We start from the raw sequence: 16,377 nt of genomic DNA, 5'->3' as shown, positions 1-16,377 counted from the left end.
TTTTTTTTTTTTTTTTTTTAGGGTTTCGTTTGATTCGGATTGATTGGTTTGAAGACAAATTTGGGGATTTCTAGGATTGGTGATCTGAATTGCATGTTCCGATTTTGATTGGGGTTAAAAAAATGGAGGGAAAAATCTGTGCTTGATTGGATTTCATGTTAATTTTGTCAAATTTTGATAGGGAAGATTTGGATCATTACTTTTTTGGTCATTTAGGATTGATTGGGGGAATGATTGAATTGTATGCAGGGCTGTCACTGAAATCGCAGGAGCTTACAGCAATGTTCTTAGCTGTGAGATTGTACTGCAGTGTTGTTATGGAATATGACATACACACTTTGCTTGATTTAGCTACACTGGTGACCACCCTCTGGGTTATTTATATGATCCGGTTTAATTTGAAGTCTAGTTATATGGAGGACAAAGACAACTTTGCAATATACTATGTGGTGAGTTTATCTCTATCACCTTTTTTTTTCTTCCCCTTCATTTCATTTTTCATCAGAAAATTGTGTGTCAATACAGATCGGTGTGTAAGAGGCAAAATCAACCTCTGTGTGAGTTGAGAATGGGCTATTAATCATCCTTATTCTGGTTTTCTCAATATGTTTAATTATGTGTCTCAGTTATATGAAGCACATGAATGGAGCTATAGAAACAAAGATTTTGGTGTTTGAGTATACTTACATCTAGGATTAAGGTTAATCTTGAATAATACTTATTAGTTTTTAGTCTGGAGGTATGTGATCTTGTAATCCTGTATTGTTATCTGTACCAAAAGACTTTGTAAATTTTGGGTACATAAAGGCAAATTGATTGACTTCATCTTTTTGTGACGATGCATTTTGGATTTATCTTTTTCATCTATTTTTTTTTTTGAAGAAACCCCTATCTACTATGTTGCTTTCGTATATTACTAATATGTTTACCCTTTGATTTGGATACAGGTGGCACCATGTGCTCTACTAGCTTTGTTTATACATCCGTCAACTTCTCATCATTTATTGAACAGGATTTCCTGGGCCTTTTGTGTATATTTAGAAGCTGTTTCAGTACTGCCCCAGTTGAGGGTGATGCAGAATACAAAGGTCTTGCATTATATAGTGGAATTCTTTTTACATTAATGAGTTTAGTAGCAAAGCGCACACAACTAATTCTTCTATGATTCCACTGGTTTTTTTTTTCAGATTGTTGAGCCATTCACAGCTCATTACGTGTTTGCACTTGGTATTGCAAGGTTCCTGAGCTGTGCCCATTGGGTTCTCCAGGTTTGATCTTTGTGATTGATTATATACGTATTCTTTGAGTTTAGTCTGTTTCCACGTTTTGGAAAATTGTTGTTGTTCCATGTAAATGAATAGCTAAGTTGATGGTTAGACTTGTTTATGGATGTGCTTTAAATCAATTTTGATTGTAGGCACATTTTGAGATGGCTTTATTGTCTTATTTGAAAGCAGCATGTTATTGATTACATGGAGTGAAAGCATCTTAATGATAAAGGACCAATTTATACTAGTTTATTCTTATCTTTTGTGTTAGTGATGAAATGAGGATCCATGTACCTGAAGTTGCTTTACAAGGATGTTGCTGTTATTAGTTAAAGTGTATTATCTTATTTCATTCCGACTCTATTAAACTATATTATATTGCTCAATAGGTATTGGATACTCGCGGACACTTGCTCGTGGCCTTGGGGTATGGGTTGTGGCCTTCTATGGTTCTTATTTCGGAAATCGTCCAGACTTTCATATTAGCAGACTTCTGCTACTACTATGTCAAAAGGTTGGTTTTTGAATCCAAGGTGTTTTTTTTTTCCAAGTGTGTGCAATTACAATTATCTGTTCCCTAATTTATTATGTCATCCAAAGTTTTCTTATTGGGATTGTTTCCTTTTTTCCAGTGTTTTCGGAGGACAGCTTGTTCTTCGTCTTCCTTCTGGAGTGGTATGATTTCAATCTGCTTGTGCTGTGGTCTATGAGCACACTGTCGTCAACACTTAACTTAGCTAGCATGTTTGTTCATCCTTATTTAGTTCCCCTTTTTGCTCTCCACAAGTTTCTAGTTCTGTCTTTCTATGAGAAAAAAAAAAAAATCACAACTGGAGATGAAGTGGGTTGCTTGTAAAGTTGGGGATGGATGGAGTGAACTAAAATTTGTATTTATAATTTAGACATGATTTGGTTCCACTTTTTCTATGGGTGTTAACATTTTGTTAAAGCTTTACCATCGGCTTCGATGATTTACATCCCCATGATCTGCGGAAGCATATAATCTACAGTTGTCTGGGTCAAGTCTGTTGTGGTTCCTGGGTTATTAGTAGTAGAGATATATACATTATTGGAGATAATATTGCCTGGTCATATAATTCAAAACTCCACAACACAATTGTCTGCCATCTGCCCTCAATCTCAGTGGATTCCTATGGGTTCTTTGGGTTACTGATAAGTGATAACCTACCATTACATCTTTTGGCTGAGAGAACCTGATCATTTTTTGTTGGTGTGGATAACCAAACCCACTTTTAGACATCCTAGCACTACAACTCCACTAACTACCTTTTTGTTATTTGTTGCCTAGTGCCTAAGCCACTTCTCTTTGATAAAATATAGGAATCTGCTCTAACACCTTTCTGTTGAATGTTTGAAATATCTTGTTTTGTAACCTCAGTAGATTTACTAGAACATGAGCTAAATTCATTTTTCTTAACCACACTTGCAACATTTGATGCAAAAAAAAAAAAAAAAAAAACCAGACCTAAAACATGAGAAATAATTATCATATGAATCCACACTAAATAACTTCCATAACTCTTCTTAACTTTGGTTATTCAGTTGAGATGGTGAAACGACAATGACAGAAACACACGGAAGTTATTTTTGACAAAGTTATAAACACCTCATTTGTCCCAACATGAATCGATGGGTCATTTTTTTTTTTTATAATCAGAGCCGAAATAAAAGTTCCATTGCTATGTGAGAATTGTCTTCATACTTAGATAGTGAGGTTCCTTGCTAGGATGCCCTCAAAAGTTATACCTGGTCCAAAAGCCAGGATCAAACCCCATTCACCATTTGATTGCTCTTTCTTCTTCTTCTTCTTTTTGCTCTCTTCTATCATGTACTCAAGCACATACACAATGGTGTTACTGCTGGCATTCCCATAATCCATTAGAGCTCTTCTGCTAGCATCAAGCTTCTCTGGGAACAAATCCAGACGCTTCTCCATCCGGTTCAAAATTGCAGGACCCCCTGGATGAACAGCCCAGAACATCTTATTGTACTCCTTTTTATCAAACCCAACTACATCCATCAACCTTTCACAGAACCCCTCCACATTATCTTCGATTATCTGAGGAAGCTCTCTTGCTAGCTTGAAACTAATCCCTTCTTCTGTGAGTCTTCCGTCTATGGTCTTCTCCGTGCCTGGCAAGAATTCCTGAAGCGCTGTGTGAAGCTCAAATAGAGGATTTTCGGAGACTAGCTCAGGGTCTGAGCCAATGATCATAGCTCCAGCCCCATCACCAAACAGTGCTACACCAACAAGATCATATGGTCTATGTGCACTTGGTGGTTTGTAGCCGATAATAGTAGTTTCAGAAGTAGCAAGTAGAACTCTGCTCAATGGATTGTTCTCGGCAATGTCTTTTGCTACACGAAGACCTGCCACGCCACCAGAGCAACCTGAGAAGTAAAGCATGACTCTTTTAGTCCGAGGGGAGAGTTCAAGTCCTCTTGCTAGGTAAAGGTCTCCACCAGGTAGTCTAGCTTCACTGGATGACACATAAACCAAGTGTGTTATGTCCGAAGCAGGCCTTCCCCAGTTCTTGATGCAAGCATGTGAAGCTTCAATGGCCATCTGTGTTACAGCATCATGGCAGATGTCTAGTCTTTGCTTCACCGTGGGGATACCTTCAAGTGTAAGCTCTGGATATCTCTTTAGAACCTCGTCTGACATGACCACGTACCGAGTTTTAACTGTTGTTGTCTTGCCTAAGAATTGACATAGAAGAACAACTGAATTAGCCGCAATTATTTCTGGTTTAATGTTTCTTTTCCTCTTAAAATTGTTTTTATATCCAAAGGATAATTAACGTTCTATCGGTAGATATTTGACATATTATGTTGTCGGTTTGTTTGAAAACAAAGAAGTGTCATGGTTCAGATTTACAGTTCATGCATGTGTATATAGCTGGTGAGAGAAGTTGATGGACTTACAGAGTCGAGCCAGCTTCTCCTTGAGGTCTGGATCATCACAGTTGTTATCTCTGAAATATCCCTCAACCAGATAATCCTGCATGACAAGCTGGTGAGGGAAGGCCTTGCCAAGAGCCAGAATCGTAGCTCTTCCGGCGTTGGCCTTCATTGTAGAATCTCCTGGAGCAATACCTTCACTCCCCATGTTTTGATACAAAGAGAGGAGAAATGTTGATATGTTCAACTAGGATCTATAAGAGGGTCTTATGACTTCTGAATATTTGCTGCTCTTTTATACACAGATCAACTGCATGCATATGACATTAGATTATGCTGAGAGGTAGCTAAGGTATGAACATTTTCATAATGGGTGAAACATATGGTGTGAAACTATCGTGTGTATAGAATAATGGTTTAGTTGAGAAACAAGGTGATCATGTAGACTATGTTTAAAGATGTAGGTTGTGGTTTGGTAATGGGATATGGATCAGTACATACTTGCTGCGCTTGATGATGGCGGTTAAATGTAACTGGCATCATGAATCTGAACACATGAGCTTAATTGGCATGCATTTGTACTGTAATTGGAATTCGGAACTAACCTCATTGAAGCCACTGGACCATCAAGCAAAGGGGAGAAAATAAAATTTAGGTTTAATCCGAGAGAAAGTTTATTTTAGAAACAAACATATATGCAATATCAAACACGAATTCGATGTTCGTTGCATAATTTGGGTTTGGAAAGAAGTGGAATTCACCCCAGCTGTGATTATTGAGTTGGATTTTAATTTTGATAAAATACAAGGCTTCTGTAGAGACTGGACTTTTTATTCATGATCCGTTGGGGTGTGATCAATTCTTGGTTGAAAGCATTGCAGACTTGTCCTGTAGAGGCCATGAAGAACATGTCATTGTTTTCACAACCTGTAGGTCCTCCAACTGGTTCAGTCAAGACAAGAGTTGCTAAAATCTCTACCGTTCACTTTGTTAAAAAAAAAAAAAAAACAGGAGTGGCTAAAGCAAATTTGGTGAAGTCTATAAAGAGTTAGTCAAGGACTGATAGTGATCTTTGTGCATGTTTGGTACATGTGACTAAATAGTATTGTACTAGATAAGAGGTACTAAGTGGTTTGACCTATGTTTGGTGAGAGAGAGTACAAAAATAACTTGTACTACTTAGCACTTGTTTTTTGCTCTCAGTCTCCTTAGCTGGTGCTATTCTAGGAGAAATTTTGAGAAATAGCCTCTTTTGACCCTTTAAATTGATTTATAACCTTGTTATCTAGAAAAGTTCAAAACTAACCATTTGAAAACGTAAAAAACCATACTTACCCTAATTAACTATTCATGGAACACAAACTTCTCTCTCATTTTTTCGAGAAATTTTGATAATTAACCAATTTTCAGCCTTCAAAATGATTTTTGACCAACATTTAAGAAACAATTGAAAAATAACCTTTTTGTAAGATGAAATGACATAACACCCCCACCTCCATTCATTCCTCCTTCTGTACGACCTCATTGATCATCAACTCTTCAAATGGAGCACTACCCTCCGATATAACTGATTCATACCACCCGGTAATGGATATAATTTATCATTCGTGTCCAAAGAAGAACCAAGTTCAAACACCAATCCACCTGCTCAACTTCCTACACTCACACTCTTGCCTCCAATCTTTAATTTGTATCTCTGTCAGTACACATACAGTTTGATCAAGCAGATGAAAATCAAGTATCAATTATTCAAAAGATGAATGCTGCCGTTGAACATAATTATCAAGTATAAACTAACCCTTTAGGCTCGTCCCTCAAATTATCATTCCAGTGACCATAACTAAGCATCATTAAAGGGAAACAAAAGTGAAGGTTGAACCATTCTATTCTGGGTCCGTGCATTATATATATAGTATTCATATTCTCAAAAGCTTTCAGACCAACCTCCAGTCAAAATATTTATCTGACAATGATGTACTACTATATCGAATGTAGCACCTGCTATTGTTATCAGTTGCTTCGAATCCCTCCATGCATATATTGACCTCATGAAAGTAATGGACTCAAAGAAACCAAAGACGGGGTTGGGCATATTTGAACTGAGTTAACTAGTCGAGAGAGGAGGAAGAAGAAGAAGAAGAAGATAGGGTGTGTCATCAAGGCCTCGGTGAGTTTAGGATTGAGACATTGAACTCGGAATCGGAGTTTGAGTCGGAGAGTGAAGTGGTGGAACCGGTCAATGAAGTAGGAACAAAATTGGAGGGGTTGTGAAACTGAAAAATTGGGGTGGTGTCGAGGATGGTGCTCCATTTGAAGAGTTGATGATCGATGAGGTCGTACGGGATGAAAGAATGGAGTTCGGGGTGTTATGTCATTTCACCCCACTAAAAGGTTATTTTTCAACTGTTTCTTAAATGTTGGTTAAAAATCATTTTGAATACTGAAAATTGGTTATTTATCAAAATTTCTCCATTTTTTCTTTATCGCATGGGGTTGTGTTTCTTCTCCACTTCAACGAATGAAAGTATGTACTGCAATTTTTTCACATGCCAACTACAACTTCAATACTAGGGGAAGAGAAATCTAACTCCTTGAGAGGCTGGGACTAGAATTATGATGTAGCAAAAAAGAAACTATATGGCCTTAGATCTTTTAAATTCGTCATGTACTCATTTTAATCGAGCACAAATGCTTAATATCAGACCAGACCATTGCTTTACCCAGACGATCAATCTAGTGTCAGAAACACCCAAAAATATTAATATTGAGAAATAATTCCTATCTTCTGTAAATCTCTACTGCTGAACAAGATTTGCCTTGTGCTTTTTGGAGTCCCAAAGTTTTAGATTAATTAGGGTTATTTCAAACATCTTTGATTATTACCGGTGTGTGAGTTTGAGCCGTGAACTTAAGATTTGGTGGAATGACCATTGTTTCATGTTTATAGTTTTGTTGTTCTGAAATTTGATGAGGTTTCGTAACGTGAATAGTTATACGTATTTTGATTACGGTTAAAAGGAACAAGCTGAAAAAGCAAAAAAAAAAAAAAAAAATCTTGGATCATTTTTTTAGTGGAAAATCAATATTGATGAGAAGGGGAAATCCGTACAAATTGGAGAAGAAGAGTGGGAAACTGAAAATTAGATTTTAACTTTCATTTTCAAAGAAAGAAAAGGGTACTTATGATATTTTACAACTCAATATGGTTATTCTTCAATTATTTTTAAAACAATGTTATAAATCAATTTGAATGACCAAAAGAGGTCATTTCTCAAAATTTCTCCTATTTTGGGTACTCATTTTTGGGTTCTCAAGTTAACACGGTCTCTCTCCTCCTTTCACTCTTGGTCTCTTTCTTCAGATCTATTGGTCTATTCTCTCTTTCATCTCTTTCTCTCTCAAGTACAGATCCATTGTTGCCAGACAATTGAATATTTTCCAACTTTGTGAAACTCATGAGCACCATTGGAATTGAGAGACTCAGATTTGCTGAAGACGACGATGATGGTGATGATAATGCGCGGCAGCAGCAGAGGACGAAGAGGTATGCCGGCCTTCCCATCACTTTACTCTCCTTGATGATTTAGTCAGCAATCACTCGACCTTGTTTCACTCTCAAGCCTCTAAACCACAATCAAGTCTACAACCACCCAAGTTGCCCAGAACGGGAGAGAGAGTCACCCACCACCTAAGAAAGAGAAGTTGCAATTGTTCATGAGTTCTTGAATCTGAAATTTGAGAAGACCAAGTTCGACTTCGTAAACCCAATTTCGTTTTTTCCCCAATTTCGATTTCAAAACCTTAACCTGGCTTGGATTTGGAAATTTGATTGGATTATGTAGTTCTAGATTTTGTGGTGTTTTTTTTTTTTTGTGAATAAGTGGTTTTTTCTTTTCTGGGTTTGTAGTTTTGCAAGATGGTGTGGTGATTCTTAGCACAAATGCACAATCCCTCCTTACACAGTACTGTCTCACCAAACATGGTTCAAATTAGTATTAAGTAAGCTTACTCAAATGAAAGTAGGACAAGTACTAATAATAGAGTGACCTAGAATTGTCTTGGGTTCATGTTAAAAAAAGGGAGGCTGAGCTGGCTTCCTTGATGCCGATGGGAGGTGAATCTAGTAGGGAGATGCCAACTTCTCTGGTAATTTCTATGGTTCCACTAAAGAAGACCACTGAACCTATTTTGATAGAGAAGATGGTGAAAAAGAAAGCTACCGAACCTAGCTACTTTGGCAGACATGGTCAGGGCCGGATTTGAGATTTAAAGACATGGTGTCCTTTAATGGTCATACGACAAAGAAATAAACGATGGCCATTGCAGAATAGAGTTCTGCAAATTATAAAATACATATAAAACAGTAAATGTGCAATATGAAATATGAATCTATGAACTTTTCTAATACCGGCCGAGTAGATTGTACGCGAGAAACTGATAAGGGAGCTTCTATTTATCCTTTTAAAATGACACTTACACCTGCTTACTTAATGGACTCTAGTTTACTATTTTACTCTTACGAAAATCTAAAATGTTATTTACACCTCCGTAATTTTCTCATAATGCCCATTGTTCAATAATAATTTTTGGCAAGAGGCTATCTATACCATGAATGAGCTTGTCGGCTAGGTAGCAACCAAAACAACCGAATATGCATGCTAGCTCATTACAAACCTATTCATCTCCCACATAGAAAGCCTACTACAAACCAAAGTAATTTCATCCCCGAAATTTTTTTTATTTTTTTAATTATTTTTTTTAACAACATCTACCTTCTACTTGTCATAAACACGCAATTGTGGCACAAGTAGAAAACTAGAAAATATAGAAGCTGCCCTATAGTATCCACTAGACTTGAAAATTAGAAAATGAACATCAAAATCATGAGCCCAGACCCAAATACTAAGGGCACCCTAGCTTCAGTCTTGTTGTCGTCGCCGTCGTCGCCCCTGATGAGCTGCCTTGATCCCATCGAACCACCGCCAACATCACCGCACCCAAACCGGCAAAATAGTCTGACCCTGACCTTCCGATGACAACCACAAACAAAACTTCATACCCGACCTGGATCCCTATTAAGTCCAAAGTCGTCGTTGCCCAATCAAACCTATTTATTAGCTGCCTGAACCAGATACACTGTTGTCATTGTCCCTTGAGAGCCAAAACCAATAAAAAAAAGTCTCCCCGCCTAACCACGCCTTATCATGAATCCGTTGTAGATCTTGAAGTCACACGCAGTTGTCTCCTCGCCCACTCGTGCCAATCGTTGCTTTAAAGAAAACAAGTCGCCCTTGGGAGACGTCTTGTGTGTTCTACAACTTCTAAATGCTAACATGGACTCTTAGAAAATGGATCTTAAAGTGTGATCTTTGTCGTTAAATGACTTTTTTAGCCCTTAAAGTGAGCCATAAAGTGAAAATTAACGTTGAAATTTAGAAACTTTAGGGGATAAAATTTCAAAACTAAAAACTAGAATGAAGTCAACTCAAAACTTGAAGGAGGTAAAATGAAATCAATCCTTATTTATATCTTCAACTAAATACAATCCAACATGAAGTTATTATAACGAAATTTGTTACACAAATGAGCCCTAATTTCAACTAAATTCTAACAGGCAAATATAATTGGGGCAAATAAAAAGGGAAACAAATCATCTATTGAAGGCATGTGATTTGTTTTTTTAACCAAATCTACGAAATCTAAGATCACATAATCTTTTAGTAAAGAGGATCACATCATTTGATTTTTTGATATTCATATTTAATGCATATCATGTCTAACTCTGAATACATTCAGATAAGGACAAAGAATTACCCCTTAATCCGCTTAGAAAAGAAGAAACTAAAAGCGTCATATCTCTATAAATATGCTTCATCTCATCTTGGCATTGTCCCATTACATAGTGCATAGAGGAAAGATGAGGTTTAACATGCTTTTCTCTGGTGTATACTACTTAGCAGTAATTATTATATGTCATGTCTCTCAAGCAAGAGTAATTGACAATCCCAACCAAGGGTTCATTGATGAACACAATATAGCTCGAGCAGAGGTCGGTGTTGGTTCGATCACATGGAATGACACAATAGCAGCATATGCACAAAGTTACGCCAATTCAAAAATTGAGACTTGTGAAATGGAGCATTCAAGAGGACCGTATGGCGAGAACTTGGCGGAAGGTTATGGTGAATTGACCGGTGCACAAGCTGTGAAGTTTTGGGTGACATAGAAGCCTAACTACGACTATACCTCTAATGAATGTGTTGGTGATATGTGTGGGCATTATACACAAGTGGTTTGGCGCAATTCTGTTCATCTTGGTTGTGCTAGGGCCAAGTGTAAAAATGGGTGGTTGTTTGTAATTTGTAACTATGATCCTCCTGGAAACTATATTGGAGAGCTTCCATATTGAAAAATATGTTACATAATTATTGGTGAAGATCTAACTAATAAAGATAAGATATTATAATTTTCATGATTTGGTATATGTTCATTTGAAGTTATCAGGTGTTGTTTCTTTTGAAGGTTGGTTGTAAGGGTGTGTAACGAGACTTCTAGAATACGTTAGGTTACAGTTGAACACCTCGGTTGTCACTGCCATGATTTTGATTTTGGATTTTATTATATAAAACTTTTACCTTGTTTAAAAAACTGATTATTTATAGGGAAGTGAAATTATATTGTGGATTTCACATCCCTAATTATATTGTCAACTGAATACAATACAAATGGAAAATTATTATAACGAAATTTGTTACACAAGTGAGCGTCAATTTCGACCGAATATGGCAAGTAAACTGGTGCAAATCAAAGATGAACAAATAATCTATTAAAGGCATGTTATTTGTTTTGTTTTAAGGTAATATCACATCATTTAATTTTCTGATATTTATTTTTACTGATTTTTTTCAACTCTTAATAACCTCAAATATTCAATCAAAATAAAAATAAATAAATATTTCAAATAAGGACAATTAATTACCCCTTCATTTGCTTCTTAAAATAAAAAACTAAAAACGCCATATCCCTCTATATATGTTCATTATCATTTTCCCAATACATAACGCTTCAGGCTTGCTCACCTGCGGGAGAGCTTTTAAGGGACAAAAAGGGACAGGTCAATTATGAGCTTTAGATTTAAATGAGGAGGATCTGAGGGCTGCAAGAAAGTTCACCCCAATTACTGAGTCCACACTTGATAACTCACCCATGTTCTGCGTTCCCTATTCTCCTCTCTCTCTCTCTCTCTCTCTCTCTCTCTCTCTCTCTCTTTGAGAAACCCAGGCGAGTGCACAACAGCAACGCCACCACCACAGCTCCTACGACGAAGAGCAACGATGTTGTTCCAATAAAACTTGAGAGTTGAGAATCAGACCAATTAGAAAAGAATAGATCTGGAATTTGATTCAACCCAGAAATCTTGGGTATGGAATCATTCCCACCCCTGAATCAAAACCATATTACCAAGAATCTTATTATTCATAATGTGTAATTGAATCTCCCAACTTGTTAGAAACTTTTGGCGATGGGTCCAAATCTTATTTCAAATCGAGGGAGTCATACTCCCTTTGGTCTTCCTTATTAGCACGGGATTCATGGAAGTGCAAACCCACTTTTTCTCCATAGGACACTGTGGTGGTGGCGTTGCTGCAAAGCAAACAATCCAAGATCCTAAGCCAGAAATGGCGAACACGCGGGCCGGTAGACCCTATTCGTGTAAGTCCTGGATTCCAAGAGTAGATCCTCCACGGTCTCTAGAAAAGGGTTTAAGCTTCAGAATGGGAAAACGTACAGAGTGAGAGGCACTGCCGAGAAAGCCACCGTGAAAAACAACTGCAAAATCATCATCGACTTTATCTTCTCTATCAAAACCCAATTTCCCAATTCAATATTAGAGCTGATCAAAAGGGTCTTGAAGGTTTGAGAAAGGGAGGGGAAAGGCGAAATTAATGTTCTGGAAGGTGGAAGAAGGTTTGGGAAGAAAAGAAAAGAAATGGATAAATGGAACGAAGAAGATGGGTAGGGATGGCAATGGGTAGGGTAGGGTACGGGGATCAAAATACTGTACCCATACCTTTTTACATTTTTCATCCCCGTACCCGTCCCCGTACCCGTAATTAGATAATGGAGATTCCCCGTACCTGTATCCTTTGGGGATTACGTTTCCATACCCGTACCCGTACCCGTTAACAATTATGTATTAAATTAAATTTTTTTTTTAAATACGAAATACAATTATATAAAAGTATGAAATTAAAATCAAATACCAAAATAAATAAGTTTCATACTTCAATCCAATAAAAATAAATACAAGTCTTGGTTAAAACATAACAATACCGGTAAATTTCATTAAGAGAATAAAAATATATAATAAAAAGGAAGGTCCATTAAATGTTTATTAAGAGAATTACAAATTTTTTTACATAAATATTTATTTATAAATTATATATAAATATATATAATAATAAATTATATAATTATATATAATAATATTTTCATCCTTAATGGGTGGGGATGGGGACGAATATCAAAATACCATACCCGCCCCGTACCCGATTTAAGAATCTGAATACTAAGGATCCCCATCCCCGTTACCCGTTTATACCCGTATATCTTCCCCGTTAGGGTCGAATACCCGTGGGTACCCTACCCGCTGGGGATTATTGCCATCCCTAAAGATGGGTGAGTTATCCAGTGTGGAATCAGGAATTGGGGTGAACTTTCTTGCAGCCCTCAGATCCTCATTTAAATCTAAAGCTCATAATTGATCTGTCCCTTTTTGTCCCTTAAAAGCTCTCCCGCAGGTGAGCAGGCTTCCATAACGCTCAGTGGAAACATGAGGTTTAACAAGTTTTTCTTTGGTGCATACTGCTTAGCAATAATAATTATATTTCATGTCTCTCAAGCCAGAGTAATCAATAATCCTGGTCAAGTGTTCATTGATCAACACAACATAGCTCGAGCAAGGTCGGTGTTGGTCCAATCACATGGAATCACACAGTAGCAGTGTACGCACAAAAATATGCCGATTTGAAAATTGAGACCTGTGAAATGAAGCATTCTGAAGGACCTTATTATGCTGAGAACTTGGCTAAAGGTTATGGTGAAATGATGGGTGCACAGGCTGTGAAGTACTAGGTGACAGAGAAGCCTAACTATGACTATGCCTCTAACAAATGTGTCGGGCGTGAATGTTTGCATTATACACATGCAAGTGGTTTGGCGCAATTCTGGTCATCTTGGTTGTGGCAGGGTCAATTGTAAAAATGGGTGAGTGTTTGTAATTTGTAACTACGATCCTCTTGGAAACTATACCGAAGAGCGTCCATATTGAAAAATATCTATTGGCAAATAATCCGAATATCCCAACTAATAAAGATATATAAGATATTATAAATAAGATTAAATTCATTTTACCCTTTTGAGGTTTTGAGTTGACCTCATTTCAATCCCCGTTCTCTCAATTTAAAAAATTTACCCCTAAAGTTTCTAATTTTCATCAGTTTTGGTTATTACTTGCTATGATTCTGTCAAAATTAAACTTCAATTTTAACTTGATGGCTCAATTTAAACTTCAATCATAATCGCTTCAATTCTAACTTCATTTATTTAGAAAATGAATTGATCTTATTTTTTTTCTTTTACAGAATTGAAAATTGAAAGATTCAGGGGTGAATTTTCAAAATTTAAAGAACGGGTGACTAAAATTAATCCTTATAAATATCACATGTTTGAATTTTTTTTTGTTCACATAATGTTTTGATTTTAATGGTTCCTTACGGTAGTCTAATGTTACATTTATCTTTTATTTTTCTAATTGCAATGAATGACATATCTCCTAAACACAATGACGTATCCCACATTAGAAAAAATAAATTATTAACATAGGGAGCTCTTCAAATGAGGACCATTTAGTTGAGTACTAGTTGAAGACATCTTACTTAATTACACTCAATTTTCGATCACATTTTGGCATCTTAACCGTTCAGTTTTTTAGTATATATAAGTAGATCACTTCTACTAACTTTCAGCCAAATAGGTGATCGTTAATGGATTAAACTATATAAATTCATTGGACAAACTAAATCTGTCAAACATGAACCGTTATAATTTGTAAATCACAATTATCGATGCCTTCACGATTTTCAATTTAGATAAAAAATTGCAAAGATAATATAAAAGTTTAAATTTATTATACGCTCTTGAGGTTTCAAGTTGACCTCATTTCAGTCTCCGTTCTTTCAATTATGAAAATTTACCCTCTGAAGTTTCTAAATTTCATTTGACAGAATTCCGTCAAAATTGAACGTAAATTTTGAGTTCATGGCTCACTTAAGGGCTAAAACAGTCATTAAATGAACAAAAATCACACTTTAGACCCTTTTCTAAGATTCCATGGTAACATATAAACTCCAAATTGGAAGAAATCTTAGTAAATAAACAAAGCTGATGAAAATTGGAAACTTTGAGGGTATATTTTTAAAATTAAGAGAACGGGAACTGAAATGAAGTCAAACCCGAATCTTACGAGGGTAAACTAAATTTAGTCCTAATACAAATATTTCCAGCTGCAAATTTAGACCGTCTTGTTTGCTGCTGCTTGTTCGCCAAAGTAAAGGACAAATATTTCCCAATAATGCAAAATAGAGTTATAATTTTGTCGACAGAAAAGCCACAATCGTGTTGCTACAATCCAACTAAACTTTTACCAGGAATTTGTTAGAAGAGTTTGAGAAAGTATGGGAGAGACAAAATGCATATATTAGAAAGAAATATTAAAGAGAAATGCATTAACAGGATGATAAAAAAAAAAATATATATATATACCTACAAACTTTAGTGTACGTTTTACTCTACTAGATTTCTTTGAAAGTATGGGAGAGACAAAATGCATATATTAGAAAGAAATATCAAAGAGAAATGCTTTAACAGGATGACAAAAAAATATATATATAAACCTACAAACTTTAGTGTTTTACTCTACTAGATTTCTTTTCAAAAAAAAAAAAGACCTTTTAGCCCACCTCATCGTTAGTGAGATTTGAATTCATGACCTCTATGGTTTTAGTTAAACTAACTAACCTATAAGGCACAACCCAATGACACTTTACTCTACTAGACTTCAACATAAACCAATATATCGGTTTAGCCATGACACTCAATAGTCATGTGGTTAACATTATAAGTGTGAAATTATATATATGTAAATGAAAATACTTGGGTTCAGACTAGTATGTACGTGTGTATCCAGATTCTCTCTTGTTTACATACTTTTGACAATGTAAATCATAATCTTAACCGCTCAAAGTTGAATTAACAAATATAGATCACCTATGCAAAAAATCAATATACAAAAAATTGTTTCCTCAACCGATTGCATTAAACAAATAGACAGCTGTGATGAAAGTTAACAATCTCATGATCAACCATCCATTTGTTTGATACATTCGGCTGAGCAAACAATATTTTTTTTCATTGGTGATCTTTACTGGTTAATTCATTGTTTGAACGATTAAGATTATGATTCATATTGACAAAAGTATGTAAATAAGAGAGCTTCCAGACATACACGTAAATATCAGTCTGGACGCAAGTATTATCCATATATAAGTAAAAAAGAAGTTTGTTTATTAAAAAAAAAAAGAGTTTGTTACAAAGATTCAAGGGCCAATTACATATAAGTCCACTTTGAGACATTTTTTCCCACATAGATCCACCCCAACATTTTTACCCACATAAGTTCACCCAAGTCTAAATAAAGTTTTGTATTAAGTATTAAAGTTGAACATAATTACAGACCGCCATCCAACAAAAAAATTAGATTTTCTCCTTTATATTTACAAGAATGCCACTAGTATAAAAAGTCAACAACCATTCTCATTTCGGAACAGACTCCGGCGGATCTCTGGCGAGATTTCCAGCGGACCTCCGGCGAGGTTTCCGGCCGACCTCCGGAGAGGTTTCCGGCGAAGTTTCCGGCCGACCTCCGGCGAGATTTCCGACTGACCTCCGGTGAGGTTTCCGGCCGATCTCCGACGATGACAAAAATTACTACTACCAGCTAAAAAAGCTACTACCACCAGCTATAAAAGCTACTACCACCGCCTACAAAAGCTACTACAAAAGTTTCCGGCCGACCTCCGGCGAGATTTCCGACCGACCTCCGGCGAGATTTCCGGCCGACCTCCGA

General features: G+C 36.3%; 2 protein-coding genes and 1 pseudogene across 2 annotated transcripts in view; 2 read left to right on the top strand and 1 right to left on the bottom strand.

Moving 5' to 3' along the window:
- The window catches only part of LOC101301151 (ER lumen protein retaining receptor-like), a 2,991-nt gene extending 395 nt beyond the window's left edge, over positions 1-2,596 (top strand). The window contains exons 2-6 of the mRNA XM_004289784.1: positions 250-449; positions 948-1,088; positions 1,188-1,268; positions 1,658-1,782; positions 1,901-2,596. Of these exons, the coding sequence (XP_004289832.1) occupies positions 250-449; positions 948-1,088; positions 1,188-1,268; positions 1,658-1,782; positions 1,901-1,949 (596 nt within the window). The 3' untranslated portion in view covers positions 1,950-2,596. The remainder of the gene's footprint in view (positions 1-249; positions 450-947; positions 1,089-1,187; positions 1,269-1,657; positions 1,783-1,900) is intronic.
- A 395-nt stretch (positions 2,597-2,991) lies between these two features.
- On the bottom strand, positions 2,992-4,398 carry LOC101301442 (chalcone synthase-like). Its single transcript, XM_004289785.1, has 2 exons — positions 4,215-4,398; positions 2,992-3,989 (listed from the first exon to the last, which is right to left on the bottom strand). The coding sequence occupies exons 1-2, from the start codon at positions 4,396-4,398 to the stop codon at positions 2,992-2,994; spliced, it is 1,182 nt and encodes a 393-aa protein (XP_004289833.1).
- Positions 4,399-10,107: 5,709 nt separating this feature from the next.
- Positions 10,108-10,599, top strand: LOC101299264 (annotated as a pseudogene).
- The last annotated feature ends 5,778 nt before the right edge of the window (positions 10,600-16,377 follow it).

This window comes from Fragaria vesca, linkage group LG2 (assembly GCF_000184155.1).
Source record: "Fragaria vesca subsp. vesca linkage group LG2, FraVesHawaii_1.0, whole genome shotgun sequence".
Classification (NCBI taxonomy): Eukaryota; Viridiplantae; Streptophyta; class Magnoliopsida; order Rosales; family Rosaceae; genus Fragaria; species Fragaria vesca.
Note: the sequence above shows the minus strand (reverse complement) of the source record. Positions and strands in the feature narration are given on the sequence as shown.